This window comes from Vombatus ursinus, unplaced genomic scaffold, assembly GCF_900497805.2.
Source record: "Vombatus ursinus unplaced genomic scaffold, bare-nosed wombat genome assembly UNPS02014810.1, whole genome shotgun sequence".
NCBI classification, from domain to species: domain Eukaryota; kingdom Metazoa; phylum Chordata; class Mammalia; order Diprotodontia; family Vombatidae; genus Vombatus; species Vombatus ursinus.
Window position 1 is genome coordinate 50,314,714 of NW_020954588.1, and position 20,941 is coordinate 50,335,654.

Genomic DNA, 20,941 nt, shown 5'->3' on the forward strand with positions numbered 1-20,941 from the left:
CTTGGAAAGGAAACAGAAAGGAGAGAAGGGACAGTGATATGCTACCTGTAAACTCAGATCTCTCTCTCTCACACACGCAAAGGCACACACATCACAGGGCTCAGAGCATGTCAGCATGCCCAGGAAATGCAGCTCCTGCTTTCCCTTGTGGTTTCTTCCACTCTGTCTGTTACCATCTCCTTTCAAGGCCCCCTTTCCTCCGCTCTCTTTGGTGGAGCAGAGCTGCCAGAAACTGTCGGTTTTTTCTTTCTTTTTCCAGGCCTTGGGGTGAGATGATGAGAACCAGTGGTAGGAGGAAGAGCAGGGGGCGGAGGATGAGGGGGCGGGGGCCCTGCCAGGGCTTCCCTCGCTGTTGAAATGGGGCTTGTTTCCTTTCCATTACCTACTGGTGTCTCATAGGGCTGAGGGTGAGGACCCTCCGTGCTCTGGGAGGTAGAGCTGGTCCCACACCCAGGGTCTAAGGAGGCTGGCCCCCAAGGATCCCACCCTGCCACGGTGGCCATGAGGCCCTTTTGGGGGAATGCGGTTGTCTTCTGCATTGGGCTGCTTCTCTGGGCACCACGACCGGCACCAGGTATGTGGGGAGCCCGCACGGGCAGGGCTCTTCTCCAAGTTCCATCAGGCTCCAGCCTGATGAGAGTCCTCCATCAGGAGGGTGATCAGCAGGCTGGGTGGGCGAGGGGGCCTGCTTGGGCACTGAATCCAACCCTGCCAAAAGGCTTTTGGGAATTGGGCTCAGAATGGAGATCAGCACATTGATCAAAGGGTGCGACTGAGTGCCAAGGATAGGTAGGAAACGGTCAGGGGAGTGAAAAGACTAATAACAACAATGGACACTTTTATACTACTTTGTCTGGGATGAGAGAGAGAGAGAGAGAGAGAGAGAGAGAGAGAGAGAGAGAGAGAGAGAGAGAGAGAAAGACAGAGAGACAGAGAGACAGAGAGACAGAGAGAGGGAGAGAGACAGAGACAGAGACAGAGACAGAAACAGAGAGAGAAGGAGAGGGAGAGGGGGAGAGAGAGAGAGAGAAAGAGAGACAGAGAGACAGAGAGAGAGAGACAGAGGGAGAGACAGAGAGAGGAGAGAGAGAGAGGGAGAGAGAGAGACAGAGAGACAGAGAGACAGAGAGACAGAGAGAGACAGAGACAGAGAGAGAGAGACAGAGAGACAGAGAGAGAGACAGAGAGACAGAGAGACAGAGAGAGAGACAGAGGGAGAGACAGAGAGAGGAGAGAGAGAGAGGGAGAGAGAGAGACAGAGAGACAGAGAGACAGAGAGAGAGAGAGACAGAGAGACAGAGAGACAGAGAGACAGAGAGAGAGACAGAGAGACAGAGAGACAGAGAGAGAGACAGAGAGACAGAGAGACAGAGAGAGACAGAGAGACAGAGAGAGGAGAGAGGGAGAAAGGGAGAGAGAGGAAGAGAAAGAAAGAGACAGAGAGATAGAAAGACAGAGAGACAGAGACAGTTCAAAGGGGTCTCAGAGGTGATCTGCTCCAACACTTTCATTTGGCAGGTAAGGACACTGAGGCCCAGGCTGGTAAAGTGACCTCCCTGAGGCCAAAGGATCAAAGGCAGGACTTCCCAGGAAGCCCCTTTATGGGTCTTCTTGTCCAACCTCCCCATTTGGTAGAGCTGAAGTAAGCTGCCCATGATGACTCAGGCAATACATGGCCGAGGTAGGATTTGAACCCAGGTCCTCTGACCCCAAAGCCTGGGCTGCTGGCTCTTGTTCCAGCAGCCCACAGCACCTTTCCCTTTGTAAGGGATCTTTAAATCGGGAGACCTGATTAACAACCACCCAACAATAATGAGGAAATAAAGGGAGCAGAGAATGGAGGGCTCCCTCTTGTGGTTCAGACCCTGCTGCTAGAGGGAGAGCAGTCTGGGAGGACTTCATGGAGGCAGCTGCTCATGGAAGTCCACACCCTGGCCTGGATGGCAGGAAAGGACAAACCTCAGCATGTCCCTGTGAAGGATGTTGGTCCGCGAGATTCTGCTGCTATACGCTGCTTGAAAAGCCTGGGGGAAAGGCAAGGAGAGGCCACAGGTCATTTATTCACCGAGAAGCTGAGGCACAGAGATGTTCTGCCTATTCCCTAGAATCCCAGTCTGAGAATTGGATGGAGAGCTCAGAGCTACCTCTGGTTCATAGCTTAGTCTCTGAAAGGGGCCCAGAGAAAGAAGCAAATAGCAGAAATGGGATTCCCACCAGGGGCTTGGGAGTCAGAGGGTCTGGGTTCAAATCTCACCCTGGATGCTTTCTTATCTGTGTGACCCTGGGCAGTCGCTTCCTGTCCCTAGGCCTCATTTTTCTCATCTGTAGGAAGAGGTGGTTGGCTCTAAGAAAATCAGGTACCCTTTGCCTTTAGACAGGACTCCACTCTTTTCTCTTCATCAGTGAAATGGGGATGCAGATAGACCCTTAGGCTTGAGAGTTGACCAAATGAGGCGATAGACGTGAAAGCAGGTGACAAACTGTCAAGGGCTCATCAGAGGCTTTTCATCTGTAAGGAGCTTTCTCGATACAAAGTATTCATCGCCGTTATAGTGTGTCCTCCTTTGGAGATGTTTCTAAGAGGCTTGGGAAGGACACCCCGGGGATTTAAAAACAATTGTAAAACACACACACACACACACACACAAGACCACGTGTCACATACATGTACATAATGTACTCTTTCAGGCTTATGGTCTTTTTTTCTACCACCTATATAAAAAAGAAAAAAAGGAACCCAAACCTTCCCCAAGCTTTGATAATCCTGTATCAGTTTTTCAGAAACAAAACGAGCTCATATTTTCAGTTTCCTTTAGGGATATGTTTTAGTGCCTCACACAAGACTAGGGGAGAACCTGGATAACTTGGGAAGTTCTAGGTCTGAAAGGGGAAATCAGCCAATCATTCCTGGGTCTCTTGAAAAGCCTCCTTCCGCCATGTACATGGGAGGGGCCATGGCAGCTGCCAGCAAGGTCTCCATGGATGAGACTCCTACAGCTTCCCTGCTCTTCACCCTGGAGGGAAGGAGACTGCTGAGGTCTTGAGCTCCTCTTGTCCAAGTGAATCTTGGGTGACTGAGGCACCTGGGGGATGAATGACCAGATGTTGTGGCCATGCCTCAGGCCGGCTTTTCAGGCTGCCGGGGAGCTGACCCTGGGAGAGATCTTTGCAGGTGATCCAGCCTCTTTGAGGCTGAGCCTATAGCTTACTTTTCATGAATCCACAAGTGCTTTGGTGAAAGGATTTCTTCTACCCTTTGTACCTCAGGAAACGGGGTCTTTGGTTGTTACAGGGGCTGAAAATTTCATCACTCCAGGGCCGAGCCGGTGATGGACCTCTCCCAACTGATCAAGGCTGGAACTTAGATGATAAACATATTCACACATTTTCTCTGCAGGTCTTTCTAGTTTGGAAGGGGACACACACACACACACACACACACACACACACACACACACACACACACACACTTTCTGTTAGGACTTTAAAACCAGTCCAAAGATTCCTACCAAATACAAGTGTTAGATGAAACATTTTTGTGGGATGGGGGAGGACACAGCAGTGAAGACCCCCAGGCACAAGCTATACTACATGGAAAGTCAGATTAGCTATGTTCAGAAAGGTTTCATGACTGTAAGGCAGAGTTTGATTATAATCAATAAGGATTTTATTAAGCATCTACTTTGTACTAGGGGGAAGCAGATAGGTTGCTCAATAGATAAAGCACTGGGCCTGGACTCAGGAAGACCTGAGTTCAAATTGGGCCTCAGACACTTACTAACTGCATGACCTTGGGCAAGTCACTTAACCTCTGTTTGCCTTAATTCACTGCAGAAGGAAATGGCAACCACTCTGGTGTCTTTACCAAGAAAACCTCAGGGACATTATTGGTGTGCTGTGTTCCATGGGATCACAAAGAGTTCGACGCGACTGAATCAGTAAACAGGAACTGTAACAACAATGTGCCAGGCATGTCTCCCACATTTGTTGGGAGTAGACCTTGCCTGATGGTCTAAAGGCGTACTTTCACTAACCTCTGATTGACATTTACTATTTCCCTCAATTATTGAAAAACATGATTCTGAGAAGTGATCCATAGACTTCCCCAGACTGCCAAAGAGAATCATGGTTCAGGAAAGGTGAAGAACCCCTGGATTAACTGGTCCAGGGGTCCCTTCTGACTCTGAGATTCTGCGGTTCTGAGAAACATAAAGACGTAAGTGACTGGGAAAAGACCACGGATTTAGATCTGACAGGAACCTCAGAGGTGATCTAGAGGGAACAATACTCCCACTTAACAGATGAGGAAATTGAGACTCAGAGATGGGAAATGACTTGTCCAAGGTCTCCTAAATAAGAAAATGACAAGAGTAAGAATTTGACCACAGTAGAGGGCAAAAAACTAGAATCAACTTTGGATGAATTTCTGAGTAACCTGGGGAATAGATAGTGCTCAGTCTGCCTCAGCACAGAACACTGAAAGAAGAAAGGGGAGGGAGGGAGGAAGGAGGGAGGAAGGGGAAACCAGGAGAAGGGTTAGAAGACATGCTGGGAAGGGATAGCTATGGATGTGTGGGTGGAAGAAAGATAGACTCAGCAGGAGGGAATTCATAGGAAGGCAGAAATTACTAAATGGAATGGCAGTGAGCAAAAAAACCTCATAAAGACGAAGATTTGGGAATAAAATGAAAGAAAATCAGCAATAGGCGAAGACAAAAGCCCCAGGGTAAGAACTGAAAAAGGAGATTCATTCATTCATTCATTCAACACACACTTATTGAGCCCTATCCATCGGGGTCTCCAAGGAGATCATAGGTTAGGTGCTTTTATTGAGGGGATTTGTTCTATGAAGTCTGAATTCAGTCAAAGGGCCACACTTGAGGACCTAGAGGGCCACATGTGGCCTCGAGGCTGACGGTTCCCCTCCTCTGGGCTAACAGATTGGCTGGAGGGGACTTCAGGCCATATAGTCCATCACTTTCATTTCACTGCTGGGTCACATGCCCAAAGTCTAAGTCAGAGCCAGTAAACAGCGGCAGAGGGCTTTGAACCCAGGCCTTTTTATTCCTGGAGCCCTTCAATTGTACCAAGCTGTGTCCCCCAGATCCCACAGGACCCAGAACAACATTGGGCAAGGGGTGGGTATTCTACCTATGTGCTTTGCTTTGCTTGGATCACCCCCCCAGCATGGCACTCACTCTGTGCCCCCCTCCCTGAGATGGCAGAGAACACAGACGGCATTCAGCAGAGACATCCCACCCCCAAAGACTCACATTTCCCAGTGGGAGACCCTGAGGCTTAGCTGAATCTCAGGATTTAGAGCTGAGAGGGACTTTGGAGGGCATCAAGGCTGAAAGAATTGGAGCTTGTCGGCATGGAAAAGAGCTCGTAGAGGGAGTGACTCCGTGATAGTTTGGAATAAAATGAGGGATTTGAAGGCCACAGAGAACTGGTCTCCATTTCAAAGAGACACACTCAAACTTACACATTTGTATGAAACAAAAGACAGGGTGATGCAAGCAAAGTAGCTCCAAGATTTGGACTCAGGAGACCTGAGCTAGAGCCCCAAGTTTTACCACTTACTAGCTTCATGACAACGGATCTTTTTGGAGCCCCCCAGTTTTCCTTATCTGGAAAATGGGTACAATAGTGCACTAACATTAATCAATTAACATTAATGGGTGAATTAACTGAAATTTGCATTAACAGTAATCTGTAACATGGGTATAATAACACATGGGTCATCTGCCTCCCATGACATGGAAAAAATTATGCAAAGTACTTTGTGATCATACAGAGAAATGGAACTGTTGGTGATAGCTATTACTAAGGGGAGAATAGGCTAGGTAGTTTGGGAAGGGCTGCGTTGTACAGCCTTTGAAAAACTTAAATTCAGTCAACTATTAAGGGCCTTCTACCGTGTGATGGGGATTCAAAGACAGTCCCTGCTCTCAGAAAGCTCCCAGTCTGATGGGAGTGACAATGTGAAAGTAACTGTGAGCAAACAAGCTATTGACAGGATCAACTGGGGACCGTCTTGGAGGGAGGGCTCTAAGATGAAGATGGGAGGGTGTTGAGGGGAAAGTACTGAACGTGGAGTCAGAGGACCTGAGCTGAATCAGCCCTGGGTTGCACATTCTAGTTATGTGACTTTGGGTGAACAATTTCAACTCTCTGAGTTTGGCATTTTTTCATCACTAAATGGGGTAACTGAACTACCTACTGCAGAGGAGTGTTTTGAGAATGATGGGGTCTTGACATATGGCTATGAGATGCCATTACAATTCAGAGCTTCCTGGTGACCAGGGAAAAGTGAGGTGAATTTCTAAGCTTCTATAGTTGCATGTGGTGAGAAAGGATCCCTTGGGTCACAGGAGGAACATGGCTGCCCCAAGCTCCTTCATACTTCTACCTTTTTGATTTAGGGAAATTCTGAAAGGATAAAAGCCTACCATTTGAAAAAGGTGTGCCCAGGCCGGGGAGTGAGATAAGGAAACTGAGCTCAACTTTCTGACCCCCTCCATGGAAAATCAAACTCTGGTCTATACCTACTGGATGTCTAAATTGGCATCCTGGGTGAAAGGAAAAGGGAATAGATGTTAGTCCAAGGTCTGCTGTGTTTATGTGGTCTTCTGGCTCACCCAAGCCTTGTGTGTCCTTGGCCCAGGCTGGGACAGTGGCTACACCCTCCTAATGTCAGGCTTGCCAGACTATGGACAAAGAAGGGATGGGAGCCAGTGTTCTTTCTGGCTTCTGATGGCCCCTGCCAGTGCTCTGCTCTTTGAGATGAATCCCTGAAGGAAATGTCCAAATCACCATCTCTTGTCTTTGGCTACGAGTCTGAGGCAGAGGACTTAGGGAGGGAAGGTCACACAACCATAGATGGGAAAAGAGAGTTTTTCATGGTAACTGTTGAGAAGCTGTTGATAATACAACTGGTGTGTGTGTGTGTGTGTGTGTGTGTGTGTGTGTGTGTATCTTCTGTTGTTTTGGGACAACCTACCTCTTACATGACACCGTGAATTGCCTGAGGTGGGAATCAAGATGATGAGGAAATTTGCAGAGATCCAAAGGATGACCCATCTTTGTCAGCTCATACACCTCTTTATTCTCTGTTGCACCTTTGTTGATGGAGAGTGTGTTTAAGTTTTACTGATTTTTTTACACATCAGAGAATTTCTCCCATTATCCTTCTTCTCCCCCTATCAGAGCTATTTAAAATATTTTTTTAAAAAGAGGAAGAAGAGAAAAAAATTAGTAAATCTAACCAATACATCCAAAAAGTCTTCACAGCCTTGCAATGTGCCACCCCCGTGGTCTCCCACCTGAGCAGAGGAGCAGGATGAGGGGCCTCCTCATTTCTTTTCTTTGGAGGTGTCCTTGTTTGGAATTTGTCGACATTCATTTTTGGTTATTTTGTGGTTGATCTTTCCATTTATGTTGTTACAGTCATTGGGGAGAGTGTTTTTCTGGCTCTGCTTACTCCATTCTGCATCATAACATGTAAGTCTTTCCATGCTGTCTGTATTCATTGTATTTGTTATTTCTTACAGCACAGTAATATTCCACTATATTTATGCACCACATTTTGTTTATCTACTTCCCAATCACTAGACTTCTACTTTGTAGCACTGCTATAAATATTTTACCTGAGAAATGTGATAAGATTTTTCTTCTTTTGACTATTTCCCTTCTTATCCTAGATGCAATATTATTTTTTGCAGAAGCTTTTAAAATTCATGTGATCAAACTTAACTATTTAATTAAAAAACCTCTATCCCTCTTTGCTTAAGAATCCAAATCTGACCCACATCTGTGAAAGGTACATGATCTATTTCTTTTCTATATTTTTTTTTGCAGGGTATGATCTTTAATGTTAAGGTCTTGTATCTGCTGTGAATTTGTTGTGGCCTAAGCTTATTTTCTGCCAGACAGCTTTCCAGTTTTTCCATTAATTTTATGTAGGAGGGAGTTCTTTCCTAAGTAATTTACATTTTCTGGTTTATTGAGCAATGGATTATTATTGAGTCCCATTGTTCGAGATTCTCTCTTGTCTAGTCTATGTCTTGATTTACTTCTCTATTTTTAATCCAAGATGGGATAGATTTTGATGATTGATGCTTTATTATATAACATGAGTTCAGGAAATTTTATTTGCCCTTCACCCCTACATTTTTCACTATTTTCATTCATCTAGACTTAACAGTCTAGATCTTTTTCTCCAAGTCTCTTTAGTTATTATTTTATCAAGTTCTGTAAAGTATCCATTTGATAGTTTGATTGGTGTAGCACTAAAAATGTAAACTAACTTTTGTAGAATTGTCATTTTTATTGTGACTTTATTACAGGCACAGCTCGGCCTTGAACAATGAATATTCCTTCAGCTACTTGAGCTCTTCTTTATATCTTTAAGGAGCCCATTGCGTTTGAAGTGATACAAGTATTTTGCAGATTGCATACAAGTATTCTACATATTTTGTCATTATTTTGAATGAGATTTCTCTTTGTATTATCTGTTGTTGTTGTTATCCAGTCATTCAGTCATACCCAACTCTTTACGATCCTGTGTACAGTACTCCAGGCGCTTCTATCTTCCACCATCTCTTGAAGTCTGCCCAAGCTCACATTCATTGCTTCCATGACACATCTAACCATCTCATCCTCTGCCATCCCCTTCTCCTTTTGTCTTCAATCTTTCCCAACATCAAGATTTTCCCCCCAGTGAGTCCCATCTCGTATGTGGTCAAAGTATTTAAGCTTCAGTTTCAGTATTTGACCATCCAGTGAATAGCCTGAACTAAATGTCTGTAAGTATTGACTGCTTTGATCTCCTTCTTGTTCAAGGGACTCTCAAAAGTCTTCTCCAGCACCATAATCTGAAAGTATAGATTCTGCGGCATTCAGCTTTCCTTATAGTCCAACTCTGACAGCCATACACTGCTAATGAAAAAACCATAGCTTTGGCTATACGGACCTTTGTCAGCAAGGTGATGTCTCTGCTTTTTAGTCTGCTGTCCAGATTTGCCATAACTTTGTTTCCAAGGAGCAAGCACCTTTCAATCTCATGGCTGCAGTCACTGTCTGTAGTGATCTTTGAGACCAAGAATATAAAATCTGACACTGCTTCCATCACCTCTTGGATTTTGTTATCGATACATAGAAATGTAATTTTGTAGGTTTATTTTGTAGCCTGCAACTTTGTAGAAATTATTGTCTCAATTAGTATTATTGAATAATTCCCCATATTTCCTGATTAACCCATCATGATTAGTCTTGTCTCTTCTTACCTTTATGCTTTTAATTTCTTTCTCTTGTTTATTGTTATTGCTCCAGCATTTCTAGAATCAAATAATAATAGGGAGAGTGGACATCCTTGCTTTATTCCTGTGTTTATTAGGAAAACTTCTAGTGCAGGGGTGGTGAACCTGTGGCCTTGAGGTCACATGTGGCTCTTTGAATGAAGCTAAATTTTACAGAACAGATCCCCTTAATAAAAGGATTTGTTCTATAAAGCTCGGACTCAGTCAAAAGACCACACCCAAGGACCTAGAAGGCCACAGGTTCCCCATTCCTGTTTCTTGTGTATCAACATTGCATATGATATTTGCTTTTGGTTAGACACTTTTTATGATATTAAAAAAAAGTGATCCTTCTAGGCCTGTACTTTGTAGCTTTTTTTAAAAACAAAGCATAAATGAGCTTTTTCTGTATCTATTGAGATACAGAGAAGAATCATCATATGGTTTCAGATGTTTTTGTTTTTAATATGATTGTGTTTATTGTTTTCCTAATGGCATAACATGAGGAAACATTAAGTCGTATAACATTGATTTCTTGAATTGTTATAGTTGGCTAGGGTTCACAAGGCTTTCACTTGGATTTCTCTGGGTTGATTTGCTCTAGGTAAACTGTGTTTGGCACATGTGACACCAGCTTTTCTGAAGCTTTGGGGAAACTTCTTGTGAGAATTCAAAAAGGAGAAAGAGACATTAGGATTATGAGAGTAGCTCTTGATGCCTCCTACTTGGTCCTCAGGGGCAATGCAATGGCATGATTACTATTCTAGACGTGCTGGGTCAACTTGCTGCACCTATGTCCTTGTTAGCTCTGGGTTCTGCAGTAGTGAGGGCCCTCAAGTCAGAGTCAAAAGACCTGAATTCAAATCCTGGCTTTGATCCTTGCTAGTGATGTGACTTTGGGCAAGTCACTTTATGTCTTATGGCTTAGATTCCTCATCTGTAAAATGGGACAATAATATTTGATGCATGGATTTACCTCACGGGTACATTGAGAAGAAAGCACATTGTGAAACTTCAAGTGGTGATGAAGTAGATTCTGATGAGCTAAAGCACATTCACTTGTATTGAGAGACTGCAACTATTGGCTACCACACATTTCTTCTGATGAATTAATCAATCATCATCTACTTGGTGTTTACTAAGTACTAGGCACCCGACTGGGGTACAAATGCAGAGAACGAAGCCCTCCCTACTCCCAAATAACTTGCATTCTATAGAGGGAGGCAACAGGCACCCATGTAAGTGTGTAGAGAATGAGCTCGAGGTGATTAGGGGGAGGGAAGCTCTAACGTTGGGGAGAAGAGGAAAGGCTTCCTTTAGGAGGTGATGTTGGGCTCATATCTGAAGGAGAGTAAAGATGAGGAGAGAAAGGATGCTCCCTGCCTGGGGGGCAGCCTGTCAGAGTCAGGGAAATGGGTGGTAGATGTCATGTATGAGGAACAGCAAGAAGGCGAGTTTCACTGGAGGATGGTGCATGTGACAGACACTAAGGGACAATACAATTAGAAAGTTAAGCTGGAGTCAGGTTGTAAAGAGCTTTAAAAGACTAACGTGGTCGTTTGGATTTGGTCCTCAGGAGCCTCTTGAGTTTATGGAGTGAGGGAGTGACTCAGGCAGACCTTTGCCCAGATACATCACTTTCATAGCTGGGGCCTGAGGGATTAGAAATGGAGAGAAGAGTCAAATTAGGAGGCCATTGAGGTAGCCAGGTGAGAAGGGAGAAGGGGACCAACTGATATGAGAGATGTTAAGGAGTGTGAAAGAGTGCATGACATGGAATCCAAGGTTCTGGGTTCAAATCCCATTTGCCGCTTAGGACTTAGTGACTTTAGGCAAATTGTTTAATCTTTTCGGGCCTCGGTTTCTTCATCGGTAAAATGAGAAGGTTGGACTTGATGACTTTAAAAGTCCTTTCTACTTCTATGTCTATGATTCTAAATCTATGAGAAGGCTTAGCGACTGATTGGAAATGGCAGGGTGAGGGAGGAAGAGAAGCTGAGGAAGATGATGAGGTTTGGAAGCTGGGTCCCTGAGCTCCAGGAAGGATGGTGGTGACCTTGACAGAAAGAGGGAAGTCTTTAATGGGGGTGAGTTTGGGAAGGAAAATAATGAGATTTGGTTTAAACAGGATAAATTGGAAGTACCCAGAGGACATTGAGTCGGAAATAATCATTGGATAGTCTGTGGTGTGGGACTGAACCAACGAACAGATACATGTTAGTGGTGGATACTTTTTCCAATAACAAGTTAGTTTTAAAATGCCTAGCACAGCTAGAGTATTATCAGGAGTGCGTCACCCACATTTCTCTAATATCTTAACATTTGCAAAGAGCTTTCTCCCAATAAGCCTGATTGGCGTGTTGTGCAAGGGTTTTTATTTCCATTTTATAGAAGAGGAAACTGAGGTTCAGGCAAAGTGGGGGAAGGTCTGTTCCACTGGCCCTTCTAATGCTAGTCTGACTGCCGTCCCTCAAGGGAAGTCTATGTCAAGCCTTCTTGTGGGTATAAACCACACACACACATACACGTACACACCCACATATACCAACCCAAATACACACATTGTTATGCACGCTCACTAGCCTTCTGTAAAATGTGGCTATGTCCTACATTGATATCTTAAAGACAAGAGAGGCCAACAGAATTTGAAGACAGCTTCCCCAAGACCAACTCAGCACTTTCTTTGATGGCAATCTGCTTCCTTTATGTCTTTATTTTGAAACCGGAAGGAGTCCAGACTGCTCATTTACTGGGGGAGGAAACTGAGGCTCTGATGGGGAAATGACTTGCCTTAGGTCACACCGTGAATTAGTAGCAGTTATTGACTTTTGAGATTCATTTTCTTGTGGATTAAAAAAAAAGTTTTATGGTGAGTGTTGGGATTGTGCTGATAAAAAACCATGCAGGAAACACTTTTAAGTTTGGTTGGCATAATTAACATGTCTCCATCATTTTCTTAAGTCTTACATCAACAAAACAATAAACCCCATCCTGATGTGCAAGGTTTTTTGATTTCTGAGGTGTAAATGTTCATCCTGGAAATTTAACAATCAGCTCTCCAGACTGAGCTGGCTCCAGTCCCTGTTGGAAAACTGCCCTAGTCCTTGGGTGTTGTCAAAGACTCTAGACCTCAGGGAGATGTAAGAAAGTCTGAGGATGCCATGTCTGCCGGGTGCCTTCCTTGTGAGCATGAACAGAGCTTGGAAGTCAGCCTTCCCACGGCATCCGGCCCTCAGGCCCCTCCTTGGAGGGGTGCAAACTGGGGAACTCCATTCCTTTGTTTCCACTTGCATCTTTTCCCCATATCCTTTCCACCAATCACCAGCCAACAAGCCCCAACTCTGGGCGGGCCACTGTGCTGAGCACTAGGGATACAAAAGAAAAGCAAAAGTAGTTCCTGCCTGCTCTCAAAGGGTTTCTCTACTCTAACGGAGAAGACAACGTGTCTGTAAGTCAGTATATACACGGTGAATGCTGCACAGACAAAAGACCATCAGAGGAGGAAAGCAGCAGCTGGGGAGAAGTGCGGAGCATTCCAAATAATCCCTTGAGTTGGATGCCAGGAGAGTAACAACCTTGCTTAAGGTCACAAAGTAACAAGCGTCAGGGGCAGGATTTGAACTCAAGTCCTGTGACTCCCCTACACCACACTGCTGATTTTAGATCTCCAAACCCAACACGCTCCGTGCTCCTTGTCTCACTGGACGGTAGGAAGTGGGCCTCTATTTACTGTCACAGACCAATATTGCCTGTCCCTAACATCGACTCTAAGGATTTCTCCTCCCTGTGCGTCTTAGGCCTTTCTTTTAGAACATTCGGTTGTGCATGTTAGTACAGTCCTGGAATAGATTCTCCTCACTCGGTCAAAAGTGAGTCGACCTAAAGCTTTTAGAGTTGTTTCTAACACGATTTCATTTCCCGTCACCATGTCTTTGCCCAGGTGGGTCTCTGTGCATTCTTTCCTCCCCTTCCTTTCTTAGGACCTGTAGCTGCCTTCAGGCTCAGCCTCCATGAGGCCTTTCCTGAGCCCCCCCAGCTGATAGGGTCTGCTTCCTCTTAAAAACCCCTTTGTATTACTTTGCATACACTCTGTAGCCTTGGAATTACTCCTCTCTATGGGTATGGGTCTCCCCACACCAACAAAGACATAAGCTTCTTGCAGTCAGAGACTGATTGCTTTTGCCTGTCTCCCCTGGGCCTGGCACACAGTAGGTGCTTCATTACTATTTGCTGGGCAGAACTGGATTGCATCTAATATAACTACAACCATCCACGAGAATGGGAGGTGAGCCTCAGTTTCTTCTTTTGTGAAATGGCCTAGACCTTTTAAGTCCTTTTCAGCCTTTACTCTATGACTGAGCGTGAATGGTTGTTCTGCCTTCCTCCCCTCCCTCCTCCAGAGCTTACAACTCAGATACTGCCTTGGGTTTATCATCGGTGACATCACTGATGTTTCTGTTATGTATTTCTCAGGCCTTGGAGTAATTGACTGGGTTTTTATTGTTTCTTAAAGAAGCCAAGCCCTCTTGCTGTACTGTCCTTCCCTGGAGAGGAAGCCGCCTCAGCTCAGAGGAGCCTGTGCTCCCCACAGCCGCGTCCTCTTATCTACAGAGCAGGTGGATGCCGTCCGCCCCTCTTCGAGCTACCCTGGCCCCACTCAGGGAAGCTATTTTCCTTGAACTTCGGTGGTGGGTGCAGCCTTTCGGCAGCCTGATGCCAAAGGCCGTTAGGTTTCAGAACACCCACTCTCACAGCCCCACCCGCCTGAAAAGGGCACGTTGACTATGAAGGCAGAAATGGTGGCGTGGCCCTAAATTAGCACAGTCTGGGGTTCTATTCCGGGCCGGGTTAAACAAAACAGGATCCAGGGTCCATGAGAAGCTTGTAGAATCTTAGGACTGAGACAGAGCAGTGGGGGTAACTGTTCTGACCCACACCTCAGCAGGAAGGCCCACCATGAAATCCCCTTGTTTATCATCTGCCCTCAAGGCTTAGCTCAGGGAACACCTCTTCCAGGCTGCCTTCCTTGGCTCTTTGGCTGACATGGAAGATCTTCCACCATCTGGTTCTAGCCTCATTTCCATGCTCACACCTTTATTTCTGCCACACTGTTCATTTTCCATATCTGCCAGCCCATCTCTGCGCCTTTGCTTAGACTGTCCCTCATGCCTGAAATGACTTCCCTTTTCCTCTTGGAATGGACCTCAAAAGCCACCTCCTACAAGGGGTCTTCCTTAATCTCCCCTTCTTTCCTGTGTCTCATCCCCAAGTCTATTTTGTATTTACTTACCTGTGTACCTGTCGCTCCGCCCCCTTCCCCTCAGTGGGATGTAAACTTCTTAAGGGCAGGCATTGCTTCCTTTTCGGCTGCCCCCCACCCCCCACCAGTGATCAGCACATGCCAGGCTCTTAGGAAATGCTTGAAGTTTCTTTTCATTTTCTATGAATCTCTGCTTTATCTTCACACCCCACCTTATGTTCTATTCATAGGATGAGAGATTGGGAGGTGGGACGGTTCTCAGGGGCCATTCATCCAATCTGCTCATTTTGCAGATGAGAAAACTCAAGCCCAGACAAGGGAAGGGACTTGCCCAGAGTCACACAGCTAAAAGGCATCTGAGGTGAGAGGTGTCTAAGCATGATGATTGGAGTAGGACCAGTTAGTCCCCAAACACATAAGCTTTAGTTGACATGTTCACTTACCAGGTATTTTGGGCAACCCTTTACTTGGTATCACAAACTTAATTTCATTATTTAACTGGTTCTGGTCAGCATGGTGATGCTGGCATTCTGTAATGTCACAGCAAACACTCATCCATCCCCCACAGAGTGTGATCCATGGCAGGGCAGTTTGTCAAATGCAGGACCAGGGGAGTCCTGGCATTTTCTGCTAGGATGGCACAGCCATGCCCCTCTGCCTATGGTTCTTAGGGACCACTGAGGCCAACTGGCCTTGGACAGCACAGTCATTTGGAAAGCTTAAAATAACATGGCTCCTACTTCCATATCTGGCAAGAATTCGTTGTAGGCTGATGATAATGAAGGCCAGGCTTTATTCATGCCTCATTAAAGGAAGAGGTCAATCTTCCTATTCATTTGGGGGAGAAGCTTCTTGCTGATGGTCAATGGGGTGGCTTGCTGACAAGGCTCAGGTATTTCTGCAGCCCCACAGGATGTGCCCACTTCTCCTCCTATTTGGGGGCTTTTCAAATACTTCAACACTACTCTGCTATTTTCTCTGTGTCTTCTCTTCTCTAGAATCATTATCCCTGATAATGGATATTCAGTGCTCATTCAATTCGTTGAATCGTTTGTTCATTCAATGCTCATACGGTATGAGCTCATGGCCCTTCATTCAACCGTCCTGGTCACCCCCTTCTCGATGCTTATCAATGCCTTCTCTAGCATGTAAATGAATGAATGGAAAACATTAAGTGCCTACTATGTACTGGGTATGATATTAAACATTGGTGATACAAATAGAAAAGATGGCCCTTGCACTGATGGAGCTCGTGTTCTTAGGGGGAAATGGTACATATGGGAAGGGTCACTTGCAGGACAGATGGGAGGGCCCCTGGCCCTAAGGGTCAAAGGGTCCAGATGGTCCCAATGGTCACACCTCTTCTTTGATATCATTCCCATTAACAAAATCAGATCTGTTTCTGATGTTGAACCATGGGACAGCGCCAAGGACTTAGCTGATAACTACTTCCTTTTCCATGTCATCTTAGCTGCAACTGGTGAGGATGGGAACTGTGGCTCCTGCAGAGGCAGTCGGCAGGTCGTACTTCCCCGGGGGTTGCTTGCCTGGACGATGGCTTTAGGGACAGGCTGGAAGTAGGGTCAGTGGTCTGAGGAGGTGCTGTTGCTGTTCCTGGGGCTCTTGGGGTTTCTTGCCTGCCATGAAAGTTGGTTGGCAGTTGGTGTTGGCGTTGGCATGGATGGTAAGGATGGCTCCTCGTCCACCAAAATTGCTCTTTCAGATAATGTGTGGTTCCTTCAAATGAACGTGGTTCTTCAGATGTGGCCTGACCAGGGCAGAGGACAGAGAGCCTACCCTCTCTCTTGTGCTGAACATTTTACCTTTGATAAGGCAGCCCAAGGTGGTTTTTGTTTCTTGCACAGCCATGCCACATTGGTAATTCAAAATTGTTTGATTGCTTGTCGCTCACTAAAAGCTTCCCATCTTTTTAGACGAACAGCTGGCTAGCCATGCCTTCCCCACCTTGTACTAGAAAAAGGGACTTTTTGGAACCTAAATGGTCCCCTTCTCTTCCATAAATATAGCATGGGATGCTTGGTCATTCCCCCAGCAAAAATTCTTTTGTCCGATTCTCACAGGGTCTGGTTTTCATTCCTGTCACCATCATGGGAATATTTGATGGTATTAGAATTTCTTCAGAAATGCTTGGCATGATGGGAAACACACTGGCTCCAGAGTCAAAAGACCTGGGTTCAAATACCACTTGTGATGTTTACTGCTTATATAACCTTGAACTAATCCCTTAACCTCTCTGGGCCTCAGTTTCCTCATCTGTAAAAGGACCTCAGAGGCCCTTTAAATTTAAGATCCTCCAATCCCCTCACCGTGTAATCTTTACCTCCATGGAAGCCCTGCACCCAGGATACAGCTATCTTGAGTATGTGCTGGACAAATGGCTTTCTTGATTGAATTCCCACCAATTAGACCGGCTGGGTTGGGGCCTCAGAAAACAATAGACCAAAGAACAGTTCTATCAGCTAGTTCCAAATCCCCTGCCTTTTACAGACAATCACTTCCCTCGCCTGGTGGCCCCTTCACCTGTGATAACTCTTCAGCTACACAATCTCAGGGTTGGACAGGTCTCTCAGTGACTGGCTAGCCCAACCCTTACCTCAACAAGGCTGGGGTTAGGGGAGGGTAATATGGTGTGGCAGGAGGAATATGGTGTGGGTAGAGATAAGGGGCTGGGAGCCAGAGCTGTTGTGGACAACAAATTTTCACATCTGATTTGTTTTTCCAGTGAAAACCGAGTATAGCCTTGGTTTTCGGCCACTCCAGCTCTCGAGGGCAGAAGGAGAAAACGCCACTTTTGTCTGCAACGTCTCCCACAGATTACAAGTTCCCATCTTAAACTGGTACAGAGAAAAGAATGGCAGTCAGCCAGAGAAGTTAGCTGCCTACCCCAAAGACACGCCCAGCTCCCACCTGCAGGACAGGTATCACATAGCCATGCGGGACGATAAGCAAACCTATGAAATGACTATTTTGGGACTCCGAATGAACGACAGTGGGAGATACTTCTGTGGAATTATCAATTTTGAAATGCCACCAGTGGAAGAAAGTGACCGGTCAGAGCTCAGTGTGACAGGTGGGTTAGTCCTCCTACAGAACAATGGACAGCGAACGATGTACCAGAGACCGACAAAGGGCCCTCCCTGCTCCAAGGCTGGGTCCAGTCCACTCCAGCCTGGGTCACGTGCCGCTGCTCTGGGAACCAGCCGCTCCTCCCGAGCTTTGTTACCCCGTCCAGCCCCAGCCCAGCCCCAGCCCCACTGTTAAGAGCGCACCCCCTGCACTCCCTGGCTCCCCATAGGCTCGGCTCTATGGAGTCGTGGCTGACCCACTGAGGAAAGCGCGCGAGTATGAGCTTCCCCAGGTATCACTTAACGAGAAGCTTGAGATGTGTCCCGCCTTCTTCTCCAACCTCTAGAAAGAATCGTGGTCTCAACAACGACTCCTCCCTTCACCACCCCAGTGCGTCCAGAAAAATTCCCGTGGATCATTGTGGTGGTCTCTGTTGTCGTGGGGGCTGTGCTGCTGCTGCTGCTCTGTTGGATTCTGTTTGTGGTAGAATTCCGAGGTCGAGGAGGTAATGGCTCTCCTTAGCACCCCTTCCCCATCCAGCCCCACCCCTCCCCCTGCTCTGTCTTCCCTTCCATCTCCTACTGATGGACGTGTCTCCCCTGTTGGGACATTAGCTCCTTGGGGGCAGGAGCTGGTTTTGCTCTCTCTCTCTGTGTCCCGGGGCTTGGGATCAGACTGGCCCACAGTAAATGCTTAATAGATGTTTATCAGCTGGCTGTTTAATTGCCTGTCCCGTGCTTGGAGGTCATTGCCACCTCTTCCTCTTCTTTCTCTTTTTTTCTTCATCCTCATCATCAGTGAAGTAGCAAGTAGATCATTAGCCTTGGAGCCAGGAGACTTGGGTTTAAATTTTTTTTGGGGGTGAACATGGCCTCATTGTACTCTCTTCGGTGCATTTTCCTCATCTTCAGATTGGGGTTAACAATGCAGCTTGCTCCAGCCGCCCCCTCAGGAAAGGGGGGGCGAATGGACTGCTGTGTTGTTCAACTTGCCATCTTGGTGATTTCCCTGACCACTACTCCCTTCTAGATGCTGTCTCCCCATGTTAGAATGTCAGTCCCTTGAGGTTGGTGGATGGATGGATGGATGGATGGATGGGTGGGTGAGTGGATCAGTGGATGGATGGATAGGTGGGTGGGTGAATGAGTGTTTGGATGGGTGGGTAGATGGATGAAAAGCATGTAAGGACTTACTATGTGCCAAGCACTGTGCTAAGTGCTGGAGCTATAGATACAAAAGCAAGACAAATCTCCACCATGAGCCAATCATTTAACTTCTCTGGACCTCAGTTTCCTCATTTGTGAAAAGAGGTCAAAGTAGACAATCCTTCTAGTTCTAGACCTATAATCCTCTGAACTCTCAAAGACCAAGATCTGCCAGGCTGTGTTAGCTTTTTTTCAGCTACAAGCATATAATAATAAAAATAAATAATTATGATATAGCTGACATTTACATAGAGCTCACTTATGTACCTGGCACTGTGCTAAGTGCTTTACAATTATTATCTCATTTGATCCTCGAAATAACCCTGGAGAAAGATGCTATTATGATCTCCATTTTATAGATGATGAAACTGAGGCAGACAGCGGTTAAGTGACTTGCCCAGGGTCACACAACTAATAAATGTCTGAGGCTGGGTTTGAACTCAGGTCATCCTGATCCCAGACCCAGTGCTCCACCCACTTTGAAACCCAGCTGCTATTGTTTATTAAATGCTTCCTGTGTGCCAGGCATGTGCTAGGAATTTGAAACACAAAGACAAAAAATAAAATGGTCCCTACTCTTAAGAAGCTTATATTATCTCAGGGAGATAATGCCTACATATATGCATATATGCCCCTGATATTTCACTTCTTCCTCCCTTGTCTTCCACTGGTCTTCCCTTTCTGTCTTCTTGTGACATTGACTTTATAGAGAAGGAAACTGAAGTCATTGGCCCCTTACAAGTGGCAAAGTGAGGATTAAAACTCACATGTGTTGGATCTGTGCCCACCACTTAAAAAAAAAGAATGGCAGGGACCCTCATGGATGCTCTGATTGGCATTTCTGACTTGGGCCACTTACCCCCTTCTTCAGCAGCTTTGTGCTCCCCCACACTTGGGAGCTCACCATATGGATGCCAGTCTTGGTGTGGACACCCAATTGGCATAGCCCACTGCAGTATTCCTCAGCACTCTGGAGAATGAACCTGTGAATCTGCCAGTCTCAACTACTACAGCACCTGACATTGCAGGTGGATGTCCTCACACCCAGCTTCTAACACATTTTCTATCACACCAGGCTGGCTCTCTGGTAGCTCCAGGACTGGTTTCTGGACACAGAGGTGAGATGCCTACATGAGGCAAGCCGAGACCTAGGCCTGAGGTCTGTGGAAGGAGAGGGAGCTGACAGAGGTCCTTCTAGAATCATCAAAGGCACAGACTTGATTTTGGCCTTTGTCACTATGATAATGATCCAGGGAAGGTTCTTGGCCCCTGAGCCAGGAAACAGGCAAGAGAAGATTAAGCTCAGTATATTCCAGACTCCTCCTGCCCTCTATAACTCAGATCCTCTGCTTTCAAACACTTTTGTATTGTGAGAAACCGGGACAGAGGGTGAGGGGTGGAGGTGCTGGTGACTAGCCACCTGGGCTTCTAGGATCCAGAGAGATACCTGGTCTGTCTAGTGGTCATTGTGGAAGCCATAGTGATCAAGAGGCTTGGAACCCTGGACTCTGGCTTTCACCTCAAATTTTTGTGTGACCTAGAGCAGGTAACTTTCCCTCTTTGTTCCAGCTGCCTCTCCAGCAAAGGAAGCTGTGTATGGAAGACGGTCGTCCCCAGGGGATAGTTGCTTGGAGAAATCAGCTATTTTTTCTTAAACTGTTAGAGTCTTTCTAAGTTGTATTTTAGCTCCAAATTATCTGGTCCATATGGCATTGCTTTGAAAGTATAATAATTATAACAATTTCCACTACTACTGCTACTGTTGCTGCTACTACTTACTATTATTATTGCTATTGCTGCTGCTGCTGCTACTACTACTACTACTGTTGCTGCTACTGTTGCTGCTGCTGCTACTACTTCTCCTGCTGCTTCTGCTGTTACTACTACTACTACTACTACTACAATTACTGCTGCTGTTGCTACTGTTGCTGCTACTACCACTATTACTGCTGCCGCTGCTACTCCTACTATTACTACTGCTGCTGCTGTTACTACTACTATTGCTACTGCTGCTGCTGTTACTACTACTACTATTACTACTGCTGCTGCTGCTTCTGCTGTTACTACTACTACTATTACTACTGTTGCTG

The 20,941-nt window shown here is 46.0% G+C and overlaps 1 protein-coding gene across 1 annotated transcript in view; it reads left to right on the forward strand.

Annotated features, from left to right (window-relative positions):
- The first annotated feature begins 267 nt into the window (after positions 1 to 267).
- PDCD1 (programmed cell death 1) overlaps positions 268 to 20,941 on the forward strand; it is a 27,183-nt gene continuing 6,509 nt past the window's right edge. The window contains exons 1-3 of the mRNA XM_027875706.1: positions 268 to 574; positions 17,303 to 17,650; positions 17,993 to 18,151. Of these exons, the coding sequence (XP_027731507.1) occupies positions 502 to 574; positions 17,303 to 17,650; positions 17,993 to 18,151 (580 nt within the window). The 5' untranslated portion in view covers positions 268 to 501. The remainder of the gene's footprint in view (positions 575 to 17,302; positions 17,651 to 17,992; positions 18,152 to 20,941) is intronic.